General features: G+C 41.5%; 2 protein-coding genes across 5 annotated transcripts in view; one reads left to right on the forward strand and one right to left on the reverse strand.

Moving 5' to 3' along the window:
• LOC134617428 (neurocan core protein-like) overlaps nucleotides 1-8,440 on the forward strand; it is a 47,956-nt gene extending 39,516 nt beyond the window's left edge. For all 3 annotated transcript variants that reach the window (XM_063462672.1, XM_063462671.1, XM_063462673.1), the window contains 6 exons: nucleotides 2,705-2,756; nucleotides 3,632-3,738; nucleotides 4,110-4,192; nucleotides 4,431-4,575; nucleotides 5,582-5,764; nucleotides 7,265-8,440. In XM_063462672.1, coding sequence (XP_063318742.1) covers nucleotides 2,705-2,756; nucleotides 3,632-3,738; nucleotides 4,110-4,192; nucleotides 4,431-4,575; nucleotides 5,582-5,764; nucleotides 7,265-7,383 — 689 coding nt within the window. In that variant the 3' untranslated portion in view covers nucleotides 7,384-8,440. The remainder of the gene's footprint in view (nucleotides 1-2,704; nucleotides 2,757-3,631; nucleotides 3,739-4,109; nucleotides 4,193-4,430; nucleotides 4,576-5,581; nucleotides 5,765-7,264) is intronic.
• Nucleotides 8,441-10,166: 1,726 nt separating this feature from the next.
• Nucleotides 10,167-15,815, reverse strand: tm6sf2a (transmembrane 6 superfamily member 2a). 2 transcript variants are annotated; one of them, XM_063463018.1, is made up of 10 exons: nucleotides 14,918-15,815; nucleotides 13,464-13,567; nucleotides 13,274-13,371; nucleotides 13,065-13,168; nucleotides 12,909-12,991; nucleotides 12,701-12,825; nucleotides 11,614-11,715; nucleotides 11,430-11,522; nucleotides 11,219-11,338; nucleotides 10,167-11,109 (listed from the first exon to the last, which is right to left on the reverse strand). In XM_063463018.1, the coding sequence occupies exons 2-10, from the start codon at nucleotides 13,546-13,548 to the stop codon at nucleotides 10,900-10,902; spliced, it is 1,020 nt and encodes a 339-aa protein (XP_063319088.1). In that variant the 5' UTR covers nucleotides 13,549-13,567; nucleotides 14,918-15,815; the 3' UTR covers nucleotides 10,167-10,899. The 2 variants fall into 2 exon arrangements, with proteins under 2 accessions (XP_063319088.1, XP_063319087.1); XM_063463017.1 differs by having other exon boundaries at nucleotides 14,214-15,815.
• Between the last annotated feature and the right edge of the window lie 1,730 nt (nucleotides 15,816-17,545).

Genomic DNA, 17,545 nt, shown 5'->3' on the forward strand with positions numbered 1-17,545 from the left:
CAGATTACTCCGAGCTGTGTGAAAGGAATTATTTTGCAGTCTGTGTTTGAAACGGTGCTGAACTGTAATTCGGCACATTGTTGTGTACTGGCCTTTTCACCGTTGTGACGCTTGCTCTGAAAGGTTTGTTGCTAACTGTGCTGGTGGAAATAATCCTGATCAGTGTGCAGCATCTGTTACTGCCGTGTGTCATACCACAATATCACAAGGCTGTGTCACTTTGCAGATATCAGACAATGTATCTGAGTATCACAGGGCTGCAGGGTGACAGATACTGACTGAATTTGGCCATGCACGTAAATGCACAGACTATTTTCAAAGCGTCAGTTAATATTTCCACCGTTTTTCGTCAGCACCACACATCCACACTTCCACAGGTTTGTGTAGCAGGTGATAAAAATCAAAAAACTTCTTCTACTGTGTGTGACGTGAAACTAATGTTGATTTATCATTTATGACTAGTAATTGTCATAAATGCAGTAATTGTTTCATGTAAGTTTGCATAAATGCAACATTTAAAATGGGAAACTGGCATTTTTGATCTCTCTTGGTGGATATCATCTGTGCCTTACTACAGATGATATTCAATTCAATTCAATTCAATTCAATTTTATTTATATAGCGCCAAATCACAACAACAGTCGCCTCATGGCGCTTTATATTGTAAGGTAGACCCTACAATATTACAGTGGAAGTGATTTTGCACAAGACAACTCAGTGGATAACTGTCTTGCAATATTTTTGCAGAAATATTTAGATGCTTTACACTGAAATTAGCAATACGACTGTGTAAAATATGCACAAGTTACAAGCATCATTCAAAACTCTTCTTCACGTAAAGTACAAATGTATTAGCATCAAAATATGTCTAAAGCAAAAGTCCTTCTATTACACATTATAAAATCATATAAAGTAAATTATTCATAATTATGAATACATTAATAATAATCTGGGGATAGGAATACCATTTCCTGATGCTTTAATAGTTACACCTTGCCATGTTATGTTAAAAAAAACAACAAAAAAAACAGTTCCTGATGATTTGAGCTTATAACAACCAGTGTTATCCAGCTGGAAGAAGCCGTTAAAAAACAAGTACACTGTGGTCATAAAGGGATGAGCACACCCAGCAACAATACTCAGGTTGGCTGTGGTGTTTAAATGATACTCAGTTGGTAACAAGGAGCCCAAAGTGTGCCAAGAAAATATCTCCCACTCCATTTACACCATCATCCAGCAGCCTGAACTGTTGATCCAAGGCAGGATGGATCCATGCTTTCATGCTGCTTACGCCATTCGCTGTAAACTGTAGAGATGGTTGTGTGTGAAAACTCTAGCACATCAGCAGTTTCTCAAATACTCAGACCGGCACCAACAACCACGCCAAATCAGCTTTCGTCCCCATTCTGAGGCTCAGTTTAAACTTCAGCAGGTTGTGTTGAGTACGACTCATGCTTAAATGTATTGAGTTGTTGCCATGAGACATGCCAGCCTTAACAAGCAGATGAAGATGTGTAGCTACTAAAGTACGTTTGTAGGTAAAAGCCAGTTTTTAATGACCCCAGGAAGAGTTGTTGTTACCACAGAAAAAAACATTGCTGATCTGGATGCACGCAAGAAAACCTTGTTTATAAAACACCTTTGAAGCATAAGTTCAAAGTGCTTAAAAAATGAATGTGGGAACAAAAAAGATAAAGGAGACTAAGAATAAAGTGGGCAGCTGACAAAATGTTTTTCAAATCTTAAATAAAATGTCAAATGAAACAAATGGAACAGCTTGTTCAGTCCAGAGGTTCTCCTTGTTTTCAAAATTCGTGCTAAGTTAAGGAAAATTAGTAAATCGGGAAATAGCTGGGGACCAGAGAAGCAAGCCAGGGAAGTCAACTGAGCAGATGTAAAGATCTAGCTATAAATGCGAGCTTAAAATAGTTTGATGCAAGCAGTCTGATAGGGAGAAAAGAGTCTGTGTTAGGTCATCAAAGCGGCAACAATCAACCACACAACCACAAACATAACAACAAAAGAGGCACTGCAGCCTCGTGCAGGGTGACAGATACTGACTGAATCTCCTGTGAGTACACACACACACAGACACACACATGATTTTCTAAGCTTCAGTTAATATTTTCATGAGCATGTGCATCATGAAACACTGGGAAAAAAGTGTTTGTGTGGTACATGGTGCTAATCACCCACATACAACTCTCTCAAACACACACACACACACACACACACAAGCGCTGATTCATCTCTGCACTGGTCTCAGACACCTCCAGCTACAGATCCGTCCTCCTTGTGTGTGTGTGTGTGTGTGTGTGTGTGTGTGTGTGTGTGTGTGTGTGTGTGTGTGTGTGTTTGACTGCGTTCGTGTGTGAATGTCGTGCACTAGTTGTAATGAGGATTAATGAATTTCTAACCTTTGCAGTTATAAATGATTCTACGGGCCTTGGTGTTATTAATGAATACCAATAGTGCAGAGAAAGAGCCACGTGTGCTGAGAATGGAAAAGAAGCCTGTGTATAATTACAGTTCATGCATTTAGCTTCTGAAGATGCCCGAGTCATATGTTTTAGTCTTTATTTGCTAAATGGAAGGAAAAAACCCAATTGCTGCTTCCTTATATAGACTATAGCATCTCACATAGCGTGCTGTATTTGACTATGTTTAAAGAAGAAATGATTTTAATTTCCCTTTCTCTTTACAGATGTTGAAGGTTGTGAGCACGGCTGGAGGAAGTTCCACGGCCACTGCTACAGGTAAGAATAGAAAGAAAACCCAAAAATCAGATAACCCCCTGTAAGCAAGCACTTGGTGAAAGTGGGGAGGAAAAACTCCCTTTTAACAGGAAGAAACCGCTGGAAGAAGCAGGCTCAGGGAGGGGCGGCCATTTTTAGCCAAGTCATACTTTAACCATACATTAATATAGTACTTTATTCTGCACCTCAAACAATTTGACATCCATGACCAGTTTAGAATCACCAGTTAACCTGCATGTCTTTGGACTTTGGGATATTCCAGAGAATGTGGAGAACTCAGCGGGAAAGGAGAATATGCAAACGTCTATTCGCATTAAAAACAGAAACCTTCTTGGCGACAGTGCTCCACTCCACAGTGCTGGTTGCACATTTTGAGCATCCACAAATTTTCATATAATGAGGTTAGAGCCAGATGAGTCAAAAGGGCAGGCTTTGGTCGCCTTCTGACACTTTTCTCCGCTCTTGGCTGTTAATGGTGTCACTGAGAGCAGATAACCTTAATATGTCGATCTCAGGCATAAAGCAAAACTTCTTTCTGGGAGTGACAGCTAAAACAACTCTAAAACAACTTGTTTCAGGTAAACGATGAGCAGAGGAGTCAAGTATAAGACAAACAAGGATTATTATTTTGGTGAATTATGCAACGCTACTCTGGCAGAAAATATTGTGCTGGAAATGAGCACAATAGGTAGGCAGATTAACTTGGAGCGCATGGATCATTAGCGAGGAAATCTCCTCCGACGTGCTTTTGACGGAGTTAAAGTAGAGACTGAACACGGGAGATCAGATGTCTCGTTTTAAAGTTGAACATCATTTAAATCTTTTGGGAAGCATAACATGTGAATCAAATCTGCTTTCACCGTGTCGTCCCACAGGTACTTCACCCACAGACACACCTGGGAGGATGCAGAGAAAGACTGCAGAGAGCACAGCGCCCACCTCAGTAGTGTCGTCTCCGCTGCCGAGCAGGAGTTCATCAACGGTATGTTTGACGGGTGATTTTGATTTATTCAGTCATAATCTTTTGAAAGAAAAAGAAGGAGACAATCAAGACAAATGGCACGAATTAAACCTAACACTCTTAGGAAAAAAATATTAAAGCAGAACAAAGTATTAATATCATACATCACAAACAAGGGGCGTGAAATCGAAGCTTGAGGGATAAAAAACAATAAAAGGTAGAGTGTGGGAAAAAAAACAAGAAGAGAAAGCAGCAAGTCACAAAAAACATGATTCACAAATTAGATTATACGGAAAAGAGGGAGAAGGTGGCGGTGCGGTGCTATCAGATACATAAATAAAGATCTTACAGAAGCAGTTAAATAAAAGGAAGCCATGTACTGTTCGTTCCAGGTCTCGGTCACGACAACGCCTGGATCGGTCTGAACGATCGCACAGTGGAAGAGGACTTTCAGTGGACCGACACCAACGATTTGGTCAGTGATTGCTTTTTACACTTCCTGTTTTCAGACTGTGAAAAGTCATCATAATAAACCAGCTCAATAGGAAACACAAATGAACAAATACCTTTTCATTTAAAGCTCACAAAATCACATTTGTGTAAAAATACCACTTTTTTTTCTTTTCACTTAAAAATATGACAAGAATCCCAGCCTGACTACAATTACAGATGAACTCAAATGCAGGTGAAATATGATGTTTGCTGCCGTGCAGGTTTACGAGAACTGGAGGGAGAGCCAGCCCGATAACTTCTTTGCAGGTGGCGAGGACTGCGTGGTGACCATTGCCCATGAGGACGGCAAGTGGAACGACGTGCCCTGCAACTACAACCTGCCCTACATCTGCAAGAAAGGCACAGGTACTGTAACAATGCTCAGCTCGCTAACAAAACTGAAAAGGTTCAGTCTTTTCAGATTGTCGGACAGGGAAGGACGCTCCCTATCAAAGATTCTCCTGTCTTTACATGATTGGGTTTTCTGTGTACTTACCAGCTGGCCACCAGTTCTCATGCAGAAAATCAGTAGTTGGCTACACTTCACAAGTTGCTTTTTTGCTCTATAAAAGGTCATCGCTGCAGACGCTCCAAAAATTGACAAAATGCACGAGTGAAGGCTGAGATTCAGGCTAAAACCTGTATTGATTTTTGAGAGGAATATCAATCTAAATCTTCCTCTCATTGGCAGCTCTTTTTCCCCTGGACCCACTTACACTTGTTCAGGCAGAAGAACTGAAACTGCAGTTATTGTCCTGTTCTCAAACGCCATGTGAAATTCCCACAAGCTGTTTTTTGTCAGGTTTTCTTGATACTTACTGTACCCAAGCCTTTCCTCTGGGATTCAGTCAACCTAAATGTGAAAGCAATGAGATCACATAGACTTGGGGGAAAAAAAGAAAGAAAAAAGAAAGGAAAAAGCACACTGAAGACATGGAAGACCATCAAGAGGCCTTAGAAAAGGACGGGGAAGGATAAAGGAGGACAGGGGGAGAGGGATTAAGTCATTTGAGAGTGTTTGTTTGTCTGGCTGTGGTCTCATGGCTCTGTGGTTTGGCTGTAGTCCCTGTCTACTGCAGAGACCAGCCCCTTAAAACAGCTCTTTCTGTCAGCAGATACAGCAACAAGGCTGCCATCTAGAGGCAGCGCACTCCTGCAAATGACGACCTTCACGAGTTATTGTTGTGCATATTGTGCGATGCTTTCATTTACTATACATTAGCACTTACATAAAAAAAATATGCGATGACTGCTATAATGGGTATTTATTAGTGTGTCTGTTCTAATTAACGTCAAATAAACTCTGGATGTCTCTTCAGGAATTCAGCCTTTTTTGTATGAGTGATATGAGGCTTCTTTGTTTTGTTTGTAGTGTTATGCGGGACCCCACCTGCGGTGGAGAATGCCCATTTGATAGGTCGGAGGAGATCACATTATGATATCCATTCAGTGGTGCGCTACCAGTGCTCTGAAGGCTTCTACCAGCGCCACATCCCCACCGCACGCTGCCGGGCCGATGGGAGCTGGGAGCGACCCAGGATCATCTGCACAAAGTGTGAGTGGTCACTTTAAACTGAAAGCATCATGTATGAGGAGAAAAAAAATTTCTTCCCCACATATTTTACAGACTGAGTAGAAGTTGAGATGTAAAACTCCTTTTTACTTTTTTATTATACCATAACATTGCAGCATTGTAGTGACTTTGGAGCTCTATAATAGTGACTGTGCCACCAATACAACAAGTTTTTTATTGATTATTTTCACGCCTTGCTCCTCACTTACAAATTCAGACAGTTCTGCCAGGTTGTTGTTTTATTGAGTTGTCATTAGTTTCTGAGCTGGTTGGGCAAATTTCATGAATCGATTTTGTAGTTCAGATTGATTTATATGCATATATGCAGCAAAATGTTATAGCAGACACACAAATGAGTTTAACACATTGAAAACCTTTAATGTAGGTGTCAAAATTAGGTCATTGTGTCAGACACATTAGTGTAACTACAAAGGTAAGCCCATTTGATGGTGAGTAAAACGCAGTGGTTAGATTCACAGTGGACTCCTTATCAAAGCTTTTACCATATACAACAGTATATCACAGTAATGAAACAGTGCATGAAACATCTTCTCACACACGTCTGTTTGGTCACAGTTTCTTGTTGAATGTATATCTCTGTATGTCTTGACTGTCCTCTGCACTTTTACGTTTTCCTATATCGCATCATTTTTCTCCCGCTACACATTCTTACTCCCCTCCCAGCGGTACGCTTCTGCCCTTATTCGTGTCTGAGCAGAGTGCTCCATGCTCACAAATCATGTCTGTGGCACTCTATAAACGCTATAAATGTGCGTGACAATACTCATAATGCCTGTGATTGTATTTTGGCAAGTAGAGCCCGTAAATGATGACTTACACAGTGAAATCATTGAAACAGACTTTGCAGAGTGAAATTCATAGTTGTGAGACAGAGACAGAAGATTCATTGTTAAAGTCTGAAAAGAAATGTTCTCTTTCTGTTGTGCACAAGGACACTAAGTCAAAGCAACTGTAAAAATCTTGGATGTAAATATGACCTCACACACACACACACACACATAACAACGCAGTAAAATATGATTCATTTAAAATCAGTGAAATTACAATCCAAGCAGCTCCTTGATGATTTCATCAAACCCGATAATTAGCATCAACCAACCTCAGAGCTTTAAGTCTGTTAAGTATAATTTATTAACTCTTTCCCATCTTAACAAAGGTGACTCACTAATAAATAAAGTACCAGCTCATATCAGGCTTTTGTGTAGCATTGAAGAGTCAGCTGATTAGTGATGGGAACCTTCAGCAAGGAAATATATTTTGAGTATTTGAGTATTTATGGTTCAAGTACACACTTAAGGTTCTTTCAGAGCAGATCATTTAAGAGTAAGAAAATATATGCAGAGATTTAGGCAGTGAATATGGGATTTTTGTGTACAGTGCAGTAATTGTGCACAGTGACAAGTGTGTTGTTCATCTACTGCAGCTCATATACAACGACTCACCATTTCCTCCCCTCTGCAGCTCGACGACTGCACCGGTACCGACGCCATCACCGTAACCAGCGCCACGACCGCCACGGCCACAGGAGACACGGAGGAGAGGGACACAAGGCCAGAGAGGACGCACACAGCTACTACTGAACCAAATAATACAACATCCACAATGCCTAGGTGCTAACCATGGCCCATAAGGAAAGACAGTAGATCACAGCAATTTCCATTTGCCCTTCCTGCTTCTAACCACAAACCGTGCTCTCTGCTTAGCTTTACTCCCCCAGTGAATAAGATTATCCCCATAACCTAACCTCCATGCTTTTTGATGCTTCTTTTTATTTTCTCTCTGCTTTCTTTAACCGAGGTCCATGCGAACACTGACTTTAGCACCGCCCTAACATCCGCCCACCCAAACAGTAACTCCTCCACTCGTCTACAAACTATAACCTTCTCTTGGTCTGTCAGGCTGACAGCAGTGTGTGAACGTATGCATGTAAGACAGAAACTTAGAGGAGTGCCAAGTCACTTTTTTGGAAAGGTTTGCTTGTTCTACATGAAAAAAGTAACTCATTTTAGTATTCTGTTTACAAAGCACAGATGTAATTGATGCAAGATAGTCCTGGTATCCCAGCTTTTTGTACGTGTACTGTAGCTGTTACTTTTCCATAGAGCACCTGAATAGCTGGTCTCTTTTATTCTACTGACGTGCTTTTTTTCTAATATCTGTTTGTGTAATGTTACTATTTATTATGAATCATTTGCTAGTGAACATGCTCTTTTTCTTACTTATCCTTTAGAAAGCTGACGTAACACCATTTTTCTATACCAATATGTAAGTCCAACAATCAGTCGATAACAAAATTAATCATTTGATTGCCTCTAATCTCTGTACTGTAAATATTGTGATGTGTGTTATTGGCTCAAACCTGATCAATAGCTGGACCTTGTCCAATCCGATAGACTCCCCAATCCCCATAAGCACTCTCAGCTAATGTATACGTCCCATTGACATAGTTTGTGTGGGTGGGATTACAGAATAATTTGAGATAACCACTTGATTGTACCTAATTTGCACGGCCATATTTACACGATGGGTAGAATGTCACTCTTTTTTCGTCTCTTGTCTCTTTGATATTTGATCTGTTATCCACTTTTTTTGGTGTTATGACTTTTTGTCCTGCTGTTGTACTCCATTCTTAATAAAGCGAACAAAATGGACAAAAGTTCTGCTTTTCATTCATGCCATCGGCTGTTTTTCACTTTCAAACTGAGACTAGTTTTGCCACGAGGTCATGCTCGACCCAGAACCTGACCAGATCAGATAATCTGACTCTGGGTTTTTCCCCCTACTATTACCTCTCTATTTTGTTTTAGCTCCATAATGTAGTGCGAGCTAAACCTCAGTTCCAGCTAGAGACAAAAATGCCCTGTGGGGTTAAACTAAGAAGGGCATCTGGTGTAAAACTTTGGAGCTACTCGCTGTGGTGACCCCTTGCGGCAAGGGATCATCTGACTGTAGCATCTGGATTTTGTCAATAAGAAGTTATGCTTCAGTATAAGATGAATACAGATCACTTCAAGTGAATTATGCATGCTTTTGAGTTGAAAATGATCATAAGTTTTTCACTTTAAAATACTTTAGTCTGCGTAAAGTTACAGAATCCTGCAAGCTGCTTTGCAACCCACCTTCACAACAGCTCCCTGTCATGCTACATCTGACTTAAAGTGCCTGTTCTCTTCTGTACAGTGCTTTTGTTGATGCTCTACTCACCTGAAGCGGCAAAATATCTTCTTTTGCAAAGGTGGCCCCGATTAAAGTACACCTCCAGGATCAATTTAGCTTTTGAAACACATACTATGAAGTGCCCAGCAGGAAGTTTTTGGCGTGATGTTGATGCTAGAGGAGATTTGGAGCTCTGCAGTTATTGATTCAGCAGAGCATTAAGGCTTTTACATGGTATGTGCCTCAGCACTCGGCATGTAAACTTTATATTGTCTGCCACTATATTTGGCTGATTTGTTGCGTTTCCCAAACATTTCTGCTTTGCAGTATCATCAATTACACTGGAATATCAGTTTCTTCCTATTACAGTACCAAGCTTTTTAAAAACGACCCACTGCTTCAATTACAGAGACGGACGGTATGGCTTGTCATGGCTCTACCCTAATGACTGAGAGTCAGTTGGTGGGTCCAACACTTTATACCACACTAAACTGTTTTTAATGGACACTCATGTTGCAATAAGATAAAGCCTAGAGGGTTAGGGTTGCGTTTATTTGCACTGTGCTTTCTAAAGTGTGTAAGTGTGTTATAAAATACGAACTTAATCTGAGTCACAAATTGTGACAAAGACAGAAAAAAATCAAACAAAAAACTCAGTGATCAAACTTCTTGTACTGCATCTTACATTCAGCTCTGTGTCCTGCATATCCTATTGTATGTACACAAAAAAGGGAAATGTTCTATTTACCAAGTCAAATGACACTTTAGCAGCCAAAACATGTTTTTTTGCTTTTTGAGCCGTTTCCTGCGGTGATCTGTGTGGCCGCTGTGTCTGACAGCTCACCTAAATCCAGGGTTCACCTCTTATCAGTCTGATAACTTGAGCAGTGCAGTAGGGCACAATGACATCACCAGCTGGAGAAAACACTGACAGCTGCGGAGATGTGACTGCTGAACCCGTAAACCACTTGGTTCAGGAAGTGCGTTTAAGTTTAGAAGCTCAGACGTGATATGCGAGTCATAAATATTCTCAATATTTAGCGAAGGAAAAGGTTAATGAGAATGTAATTTAATCAAACACTGACATGCACAGCTAGCTGCGAGAAATCTGTGTCCCATTTTTATAATACAAAAATAGCCACAGTTCAGCGCTCCAGTTCTCAAACTACAGATAGAAAGAATGAGCGTGGTAATCATTTAAGTCGTTTATTAAGCAAAAACAAATCCCGTGTGCTTCCTTTCCCAGTTTCACATGACTGTAAACTGAATATTTAACTTGAAAATGACAGTCTGGACTTGGAGTGGACTGGAATAGCGATTAGTATCTGTCTGATTTCTTTATACGCTCCAGTCACATGAAGGCTAGACCACAACGTCGATCACCAGGTGGGTTTTTTCTTCTCCAAGCTGTCAGCTCGAGTGAGTCATCTCTCTTATCAGCAACTCTTAAGTTATTCAGCCTACAGAGGATTCAGCTGATATTCAACATTTAATATACTCACAGTTAGCGTGGGGGGTGCTAAAAATCACAGGAAGTTGCAATATTCAAGATCAGAAAATGAATCTTCAAACTTTGTAGCTTTGGTTTAGATTTCTGTATAGAAAAAAAAGGGACTGAATCATTCTCCGGTGCTGCTGCTGACCTGCATGGTTCAGGTTAGTTGAAGTTTTGTGACGATACAAACTGGGTGTCTGCATGAGTCACCTGAACGCTGTGCGATCTGATCACGGTCCTCACCTCCATCAACAGCCTCCTTATCAGGGTCCAGAAGTCCATACAGGAAGTGCTGGGTGAGGTGACTGATTTTTTTTTAACAGTTGACTCAGAGAGAGCAATGTTTTTTAGATTTCCTCTGGGTTTTAGGGATGAAAAATGTGTGCATTTAATTCAGTTCGTGCCCCAGTAAGCATTCCTCACCAGTCCGTGGCTTGCGTGTGGTCTAGTTTTTCTTTTTCTTGCTGTTGGATTGTCCCGCAGGAACGGGTTTCATAAAATAAGCGGGGTTTGTGTGGCAGCGCAGGGCCAGCAGCACTGGTGCAGCAGCGAGCAGCACATTGAGAGCGATAACAGGCAACCGTTTGTCTGCTGGGACTCGGTACGTGAAGGGAGTGCGGGAATGCAGAGATGCTCCGATATGGCACCACTGGGTCTGGAGGGAACAGCGAGTGAGGGGGAGGGAAGTCAACATGAAGCTTTCCATTTTTCCTTTTGTTTAAATGAATATTAGTCACAGCACAAGATGAGACAACCACAGTTACCTGAGCCATGGCACCAGCAAAGAAGATGGTCCAGTCCAACATCCAGCTACATCCAGGTGTTTTCAGACCATAGATGAAGACCGTTAGCAATGGCAGTGTGTAGAATAAGTACACCAGCATCTAAAGGAATTGTGCACCAAACAGTTAAACAATAAACTACATACTTTTTTAGGTTTAACTAAATTTGTAAGTCTTCTGTCTCCAGACTGACCATGACCCTGGGAAAGCCAACTGGGTCTTTGAGGTACGGCTCATACTGATAGATGTAGGTGAAACAGGTGTCCAGAGAACAGTCCAGCACTACCTGCAGCACAACACGAAGAGAGTTAAGACTGGAGCGCGAACAGAAGCGCAAGTACCCACACATAGAAAAGGTCTTGTGATGTTTCACTTACAAAGCCTCTAAACACGGAGAAGGCCATGGATCCCAGTAACAGCAGTGAGAGAAGCAGGTCAAGGGGTCGAAACAGCAGACTTTTCTTCTGCTCTGCAGCGATCTGCTCGACACAGAAATGTTCACAGTTGATGTTGGTGCTGTACATTTAACACCGTACAGGTTATTTTCACACGGGCACCGGAAAACTGAACGTGTCTGGAGATTACCCAGCGGAGCTGCCTGTCAGAACACAAATGTCTAACACAGTCAAACTGGATATTAAAACAGCTCTCAAACTGCCTGCTCCCCAGTGGGAAGCCTGTGTGATGTCCCACTGAGCTCATGTGGGAATAAATAAGGTAACTGTGTGGAAAATTCACAGCAAGCAAGAGGGTGTTACGTATCCTCCAGCACCTCCTGAACCTAACAGAGTTTTTCCAAGTACTAAAAATGCATTTCAGGTGGAATAAATATTATTGTGGGTACAAGTTAAAAAGGCCAACTGTGAAGAAGTGTCCCCAAATGATTTTTCTGACACCATCTGGAGTTCATGTGCAAAAACAACAATTTTCTTCTCCCAACTTAGATACATATACATACACACACTTTTTTAAAGTATAATTTTATGTCATTTGGATCCTTGGATTTTCTCCTGTTCTATTCAAATTTAAATCAGTCCAACTGTCATTTATGTAGCACCAAATCACAACAACACTCAGCTCAAGGCGCTTTATATTGTGAGGTAAAGACCCTAGAAACCCATGAACCATAACAGAGAGAAAACCCCAACAATCAGATGACCTCACACGGTCCACAAAGGTGCATATCAGGTTAACTGATGAGTCTCAGTTGGGTGTGACTATGAGTGGGAATAGTCTGTCTCTGTGCTAGCCCTGTGTCCTGGTGTACCCTGCCTTTTGCCCTATGACAGCTGAGTTAGTCTCCAACCTTTAGCATGACTCCTAATTAGAAAGGTGGCTACAGAACTTTAAAGTTTAATGCACTACAATATGCACAGATATGTAAGCTGTAACCAGATTCTGGCTAGACTACTCTCAGAGTATATAATGTATAGTGAACACATGCTAAAAGCGAGAACTTTTTACCTTATCTGCTGTGATGATTTGCATCTCTCTGGGTCTGCTAAAGAGCAGCGAGGCTGCCCAGAAAGGTGCCAAAAAGAAGGGGACATTCCTCCAAAACGCCGGTCGAATGTTGGACCCATACTTGCCTGAACAAATGAGAACTTCATCAATACACACGGTCACAAACAACTGTGCCGATCTGACCAGACTGTGTTCATGCTGCTCTCACCAATGACCACTCCTGGGATGTGAACGATCTGATGAGCGATGGAGGAGCCTGCCCACAGCAGGCCCAGGCTACGATACGACTTCCTGCACGACAGAAAGTCAGAGGTCTCACTAAAGCACAGAGATGAGAGACTGTGACGGCAGCGGCAAAACCTACCCAGAGAACATGCGGTGGATGATAATGAGGAAGAGGATGAAATGAACGATGCCCTCCCAGTAAGACATCATCAGCGCATAGGCAGTGCTTAGATGAGGCTCACCCTGAAGAGAAAGAAACATCCAAACTTTAACATTTAAACTTATGAAGTAAAAAACACAACAACAAAAACAACCTGATCAGTCTTGAAGAGAAAAGGACGAGGTTACCATCTTTATGTAGAAGCCCATGAAGCCAGAGATGAACCCATCCTGCTCTAAAGCATTGGTCAGACCCACCAGGCAGGTGAAGGAAAACTCTGCGAACACTGCAAACATACAGAGAGGGAAAGAGAAATAACAACTCTCCACCTTGACTTTACTCATTTATATGAAAGCATGTGTGTTTGTGTGACTGTACCATAGAACAAAGGGTCCACTTTGGCCTTGTGCCGCACAGTGAGGAAGAGGAGGAGAAGAACAGACCCCAGGATGACCGCTCCCATCCCCAAGATAACCAGAGGTCTGAGGACGAGTTTAGACACAACCAAGTTATTATGGAGAACATTAACCAGTAAATCAGGATCGATGTACATAATTAATTCTCTCTAAGCCGCTTTATTATAAAACGACAAGTCTTTGAATAAAACTTTAACTTCATTTTGTGCTTTATAAAAATTAACTTAAGATCAGTGACGAGCGACGAGACTTTAAAATGATCTAATTTTGCGAAATATCGCAGCTTTCGCCACAAAAGGAGGACGTTTAGATAGAGGGTTCAAAAAGATTAACATTTCTGTTACTTGATTATTTTCAAAGCTTTCTCGGGTCTTTAATTGCCAGTTTCTCTTTGGTGAAATTCAAAAGCTCGGAGCAGTTTGGGGATGTAACACTGATTGATTAACACTAATTAGCGTGGGCCATATATCCTTACACTCCGTTAATTTAGATTTAGGCCTACTTTTTAAGAGTTTCTAACGGATCTCTTAAGTTCACAGCATTAGATCTTCCAGCCTTAGTAAATCTTTTTTTTTTCTCCTCTGGGTAAACACGCCCTTTTCCCTTCAGGCTGTGGGCCGCTTCATAAGCCTATTAATATCGGAGGCTTTACCATGCCTCCACACAACAGGCCGAGATTAGATTGAAATGATCCGACTACACACACACTTACTGTTGAAGCGCTGGGATGTTGTTCATTGTGTATAAAACTCCAGGTGCCAGGAGAGAAAGGAGAAAAACGCTGATTTCCGGCGGTGGCCTCATTCTTGTAAACGTGTTGTTTGGCCTCTAAGGTGAACTTTAAAAATGTTCCGCATAAAAAGGAAATCTGTCCCTCCTAAGCACGTTTCAGAGCTGTGCACCGAGTCATGTTAAAGCAGTGCCCTCTGCGCTGCCGCTGAACGCAGGAGATGATTTAAAGCAGCGTCACGTTGCCTTTTGATCTGTGATGAAACCATCAGCTCCAATAAGCCTGCTGCTGTCCTGCAGGTGTCAAAGTTCACCTCGGGCAGGAGGCACCTCTAATGAGAGAACATTTAAAGGGAGAGCAATGCAAAGTTCAGATAACGGACCGCTGAATCGCTCGTCGTGCGCAAATATCGCTCTTTTCCTTCACGTTTTTCATTAAATTCTCTGATCTGTCATTAAATGCGCTTTTTAAAACATTCACTCAGTCTTTGTACAGACCGCCACCTGGTGGCGGATGATTCCCCATGTCAGTTTTTCCTCCCCTTGAAGTCCTTTTAAGTTCAGTTTTCTGTCTTTTTGCTTTCTAATCATGCTGTTTGTAGATACGCTGCACCAGATGAGTCTGTACAATCCAGCTATTCAAGTCACGTCATGTCAGGGCAAGTGTGGTCTTTAGGGTCTGCTTACCCATGGGGTTCGTTTAAGGAGCCATCTGTGCCGTTTGGTGTAAGATTAACTCCTCCATCTGATGTCTCCAGTCTCGATTAGATTGTGGATTAGATTTGATATCTTACAGAGAACATAAAGTTCAGAACAAAGATTATGTCTTTTAGGTCAGGTCACTGTTTAAAACTCACAATCAGTGTGACATTTTTACATAGCTTCTGTTTCTTTGTAAAGCACTGCCTCATAAAGCTCATTGTGAAGAATGCCTACACCTGCGTTACACAACACCATCTCATGGATGAACAAGGGTGGGTAAAGCAGGTCTACATCCAGCGCACCCTTATCTTCTGTAACAAAGCTGCTGAAGAGGATTATGCTGCTGTTGCCTCAGAAACTTAGTCACCAGTGGAAAGAGAGCACAGAGAGGGGTGGGGAGTCCACGCAGAGAGTAGAAACAGACAGGCAGGCAGTACTACTGCTACAACCCTTCACACACACACAGCACCAGCTATTTTTTTTCTTTCTTTCTTTTTTTTTTAGGCTGACACAGATTTTTTCTAAAACCTGCCACCATGTGGCACCCTTTGATTATCGGCATTATGACAGTAAACACCTCTCTAACCGTCTTCTACTGGGCCTTCATCCTGGGCGATGCTTACTACAAGTGGGTGATGGAGCCAGAAGACAAGCCCAAGAAGGTGGTCACCCCAGCTTGAGGGAGCCAGTATGGAGCTACCTGAATGAGTGACTGGATGTTATTTGCTTAGGAATACTCTGCTCAGCTTGTAGTGCTTACAGTGAATTTCTGCTTCTTTTTTTATATATTGATTTTTTTTGGGAAAAGCCTTGGATTCCCGTTTTGAACTGAAAAAATAACCTAAAGCAATCTGCAAGTTGATGAGAAGAATCATTCTTACAGGTAAAGTGTCAATTTATCTTAATATTTATTTCTCATTATTTTTATTGTGTTTTAGTTACATTTGTTGCTTGCACAACACACACACACAGACACACACTTCACACACCATCCACAGGCAACAGGTCCTTCAGGTGACGCTAAATGAACCGTTTAAGCTTTCTGCTGACTCGGTGAAAAGGTTTTGGTGGTGACAGTGGCATGAGTCAAGCAAATCCTGTTAGGATTACTAAACTAATAAACACCACCTCTAAACTGGCACAGTTGGTGTTACTTTCGTAACAGCCTCATCCTGAGACATTCAGAAACCCTCGTCTCATCTCTCGTTTGCATCTCTCCTGAAAGCTTTTTTTTCACTCCTTTTCCTTTTTCTCTCTATTTTATTTTATTTTTTACATCTCTCCACAACATGTCGCACGTCTTCTACTGGGGTATGCACCCAGTCTCTTGGTTCATTCTTTTCGCCAATATAGCCGTCACGGTCATTGAATGGAAGTTTCTTGCCACTCAGTTTTACAAACTTAACTGGAAAAAGGAAGAAGAACAAGCCAATGCCTAAAATCCTGGCGGAAACCACATCCACATCCTGATGCTGCACTGAGAATATTTGTGAGGATAAAACTATCTCTCTTCATATATATATATATATATATATATATATATATATCTATATCTATATATAGATATAGATATAGATATAGATATATATTTCTCACCTGTTTACCTGCCCACATGTACAGAAAAACAAGATTGTGTGGCTTTAGGCTTGTTATTAAGGGGCAGCTACTACGCAACGCTAACCTTCTGCTGTGTTTTTGTGGTTATTTCCAGAGCTGCTTCTGTACAGTTCACCCCACAATTCAAAAACGAAAAACCAGAGGAATAGTCTCAAGTCTTCGCTGCAGGCAAGTTCATTTTGTTTCCCTGTGACACTCCAATGCAGTGCTGTCTTCCATGTCATCTGTGCCATTTTCTCATCTTTTGTCATATGAACAGAGCTGCTCTCTGGCTCTTTATCATTTTTACAAGAGTCATTTATAAAGAAAAATACATTAAGATGTGTACCTTTTCTACCTGCGATGATATCATGCTCTGTTAGGGAGCAAGAACTCATTCTGAAAGCATTGTTTCATGTTAGTGAATTATGTGACATGTCACAAGTGCCAAATTGTGCATAAGATCATTTGAAAGTATCTATAAAGTTATGCCAGTCTGGACCTGAGTGAAAGTGGGTTCACTGTAATATACATATCATATCTTTATGCAAGGGGGACCATAAGCCTCTTTGGCATATTACTGTCCACCTCTCCTCGCTCATATCTCTAATCCCCACAGATGGAAAGCTGATATTGCTCTATGACAGACTCAATCCTATTAACTCCGTCTGTCCTACATTCACTTCTCCTCTGTCTCGCTCTCCTGGACCGAAGACCCTCTATGCAAAAGATGAGAAGGAGGAATTCTGGGATTCAAGCCTAGACCAAAGATTAGAAGAATTGGCACATGGGTAGTATCAGGCTTTACTTGTCAGCTGAACTACATTTCTGTAGAGCCATTTTGTGACAGGGAGCTGTCACTGCTGAGAAACAGTACTCTCAGTTTCAAACCATCCGCACATTTCCACCTGTCACTCATCCTTCCGACACCCAGAAGATGTTGAAAATGTTCTAATGCTCAGTTTGTTTCCCTCCTCCGCCTCCTCTTCCTCCTCCTCCTCCTCCTCCCTGGTGCAC

This window comes from Pelmatolapia mariae, linkage group LG18 (assembly GCF_036321145.2).
Source record: "Pelmatolapia mariae isolate MD_Pm_ZW linkage group LG18, Pm_UMD_F_2, whole genome shotgun sequence".
NCBI classification, from domain to species: domain Eukaryota; kingdom Metazoa; phylum Chordata; class Actinopteri; order Cichliformes; family Cichlidae; genus Pelmatolapia; species Pelmatolapia mariae.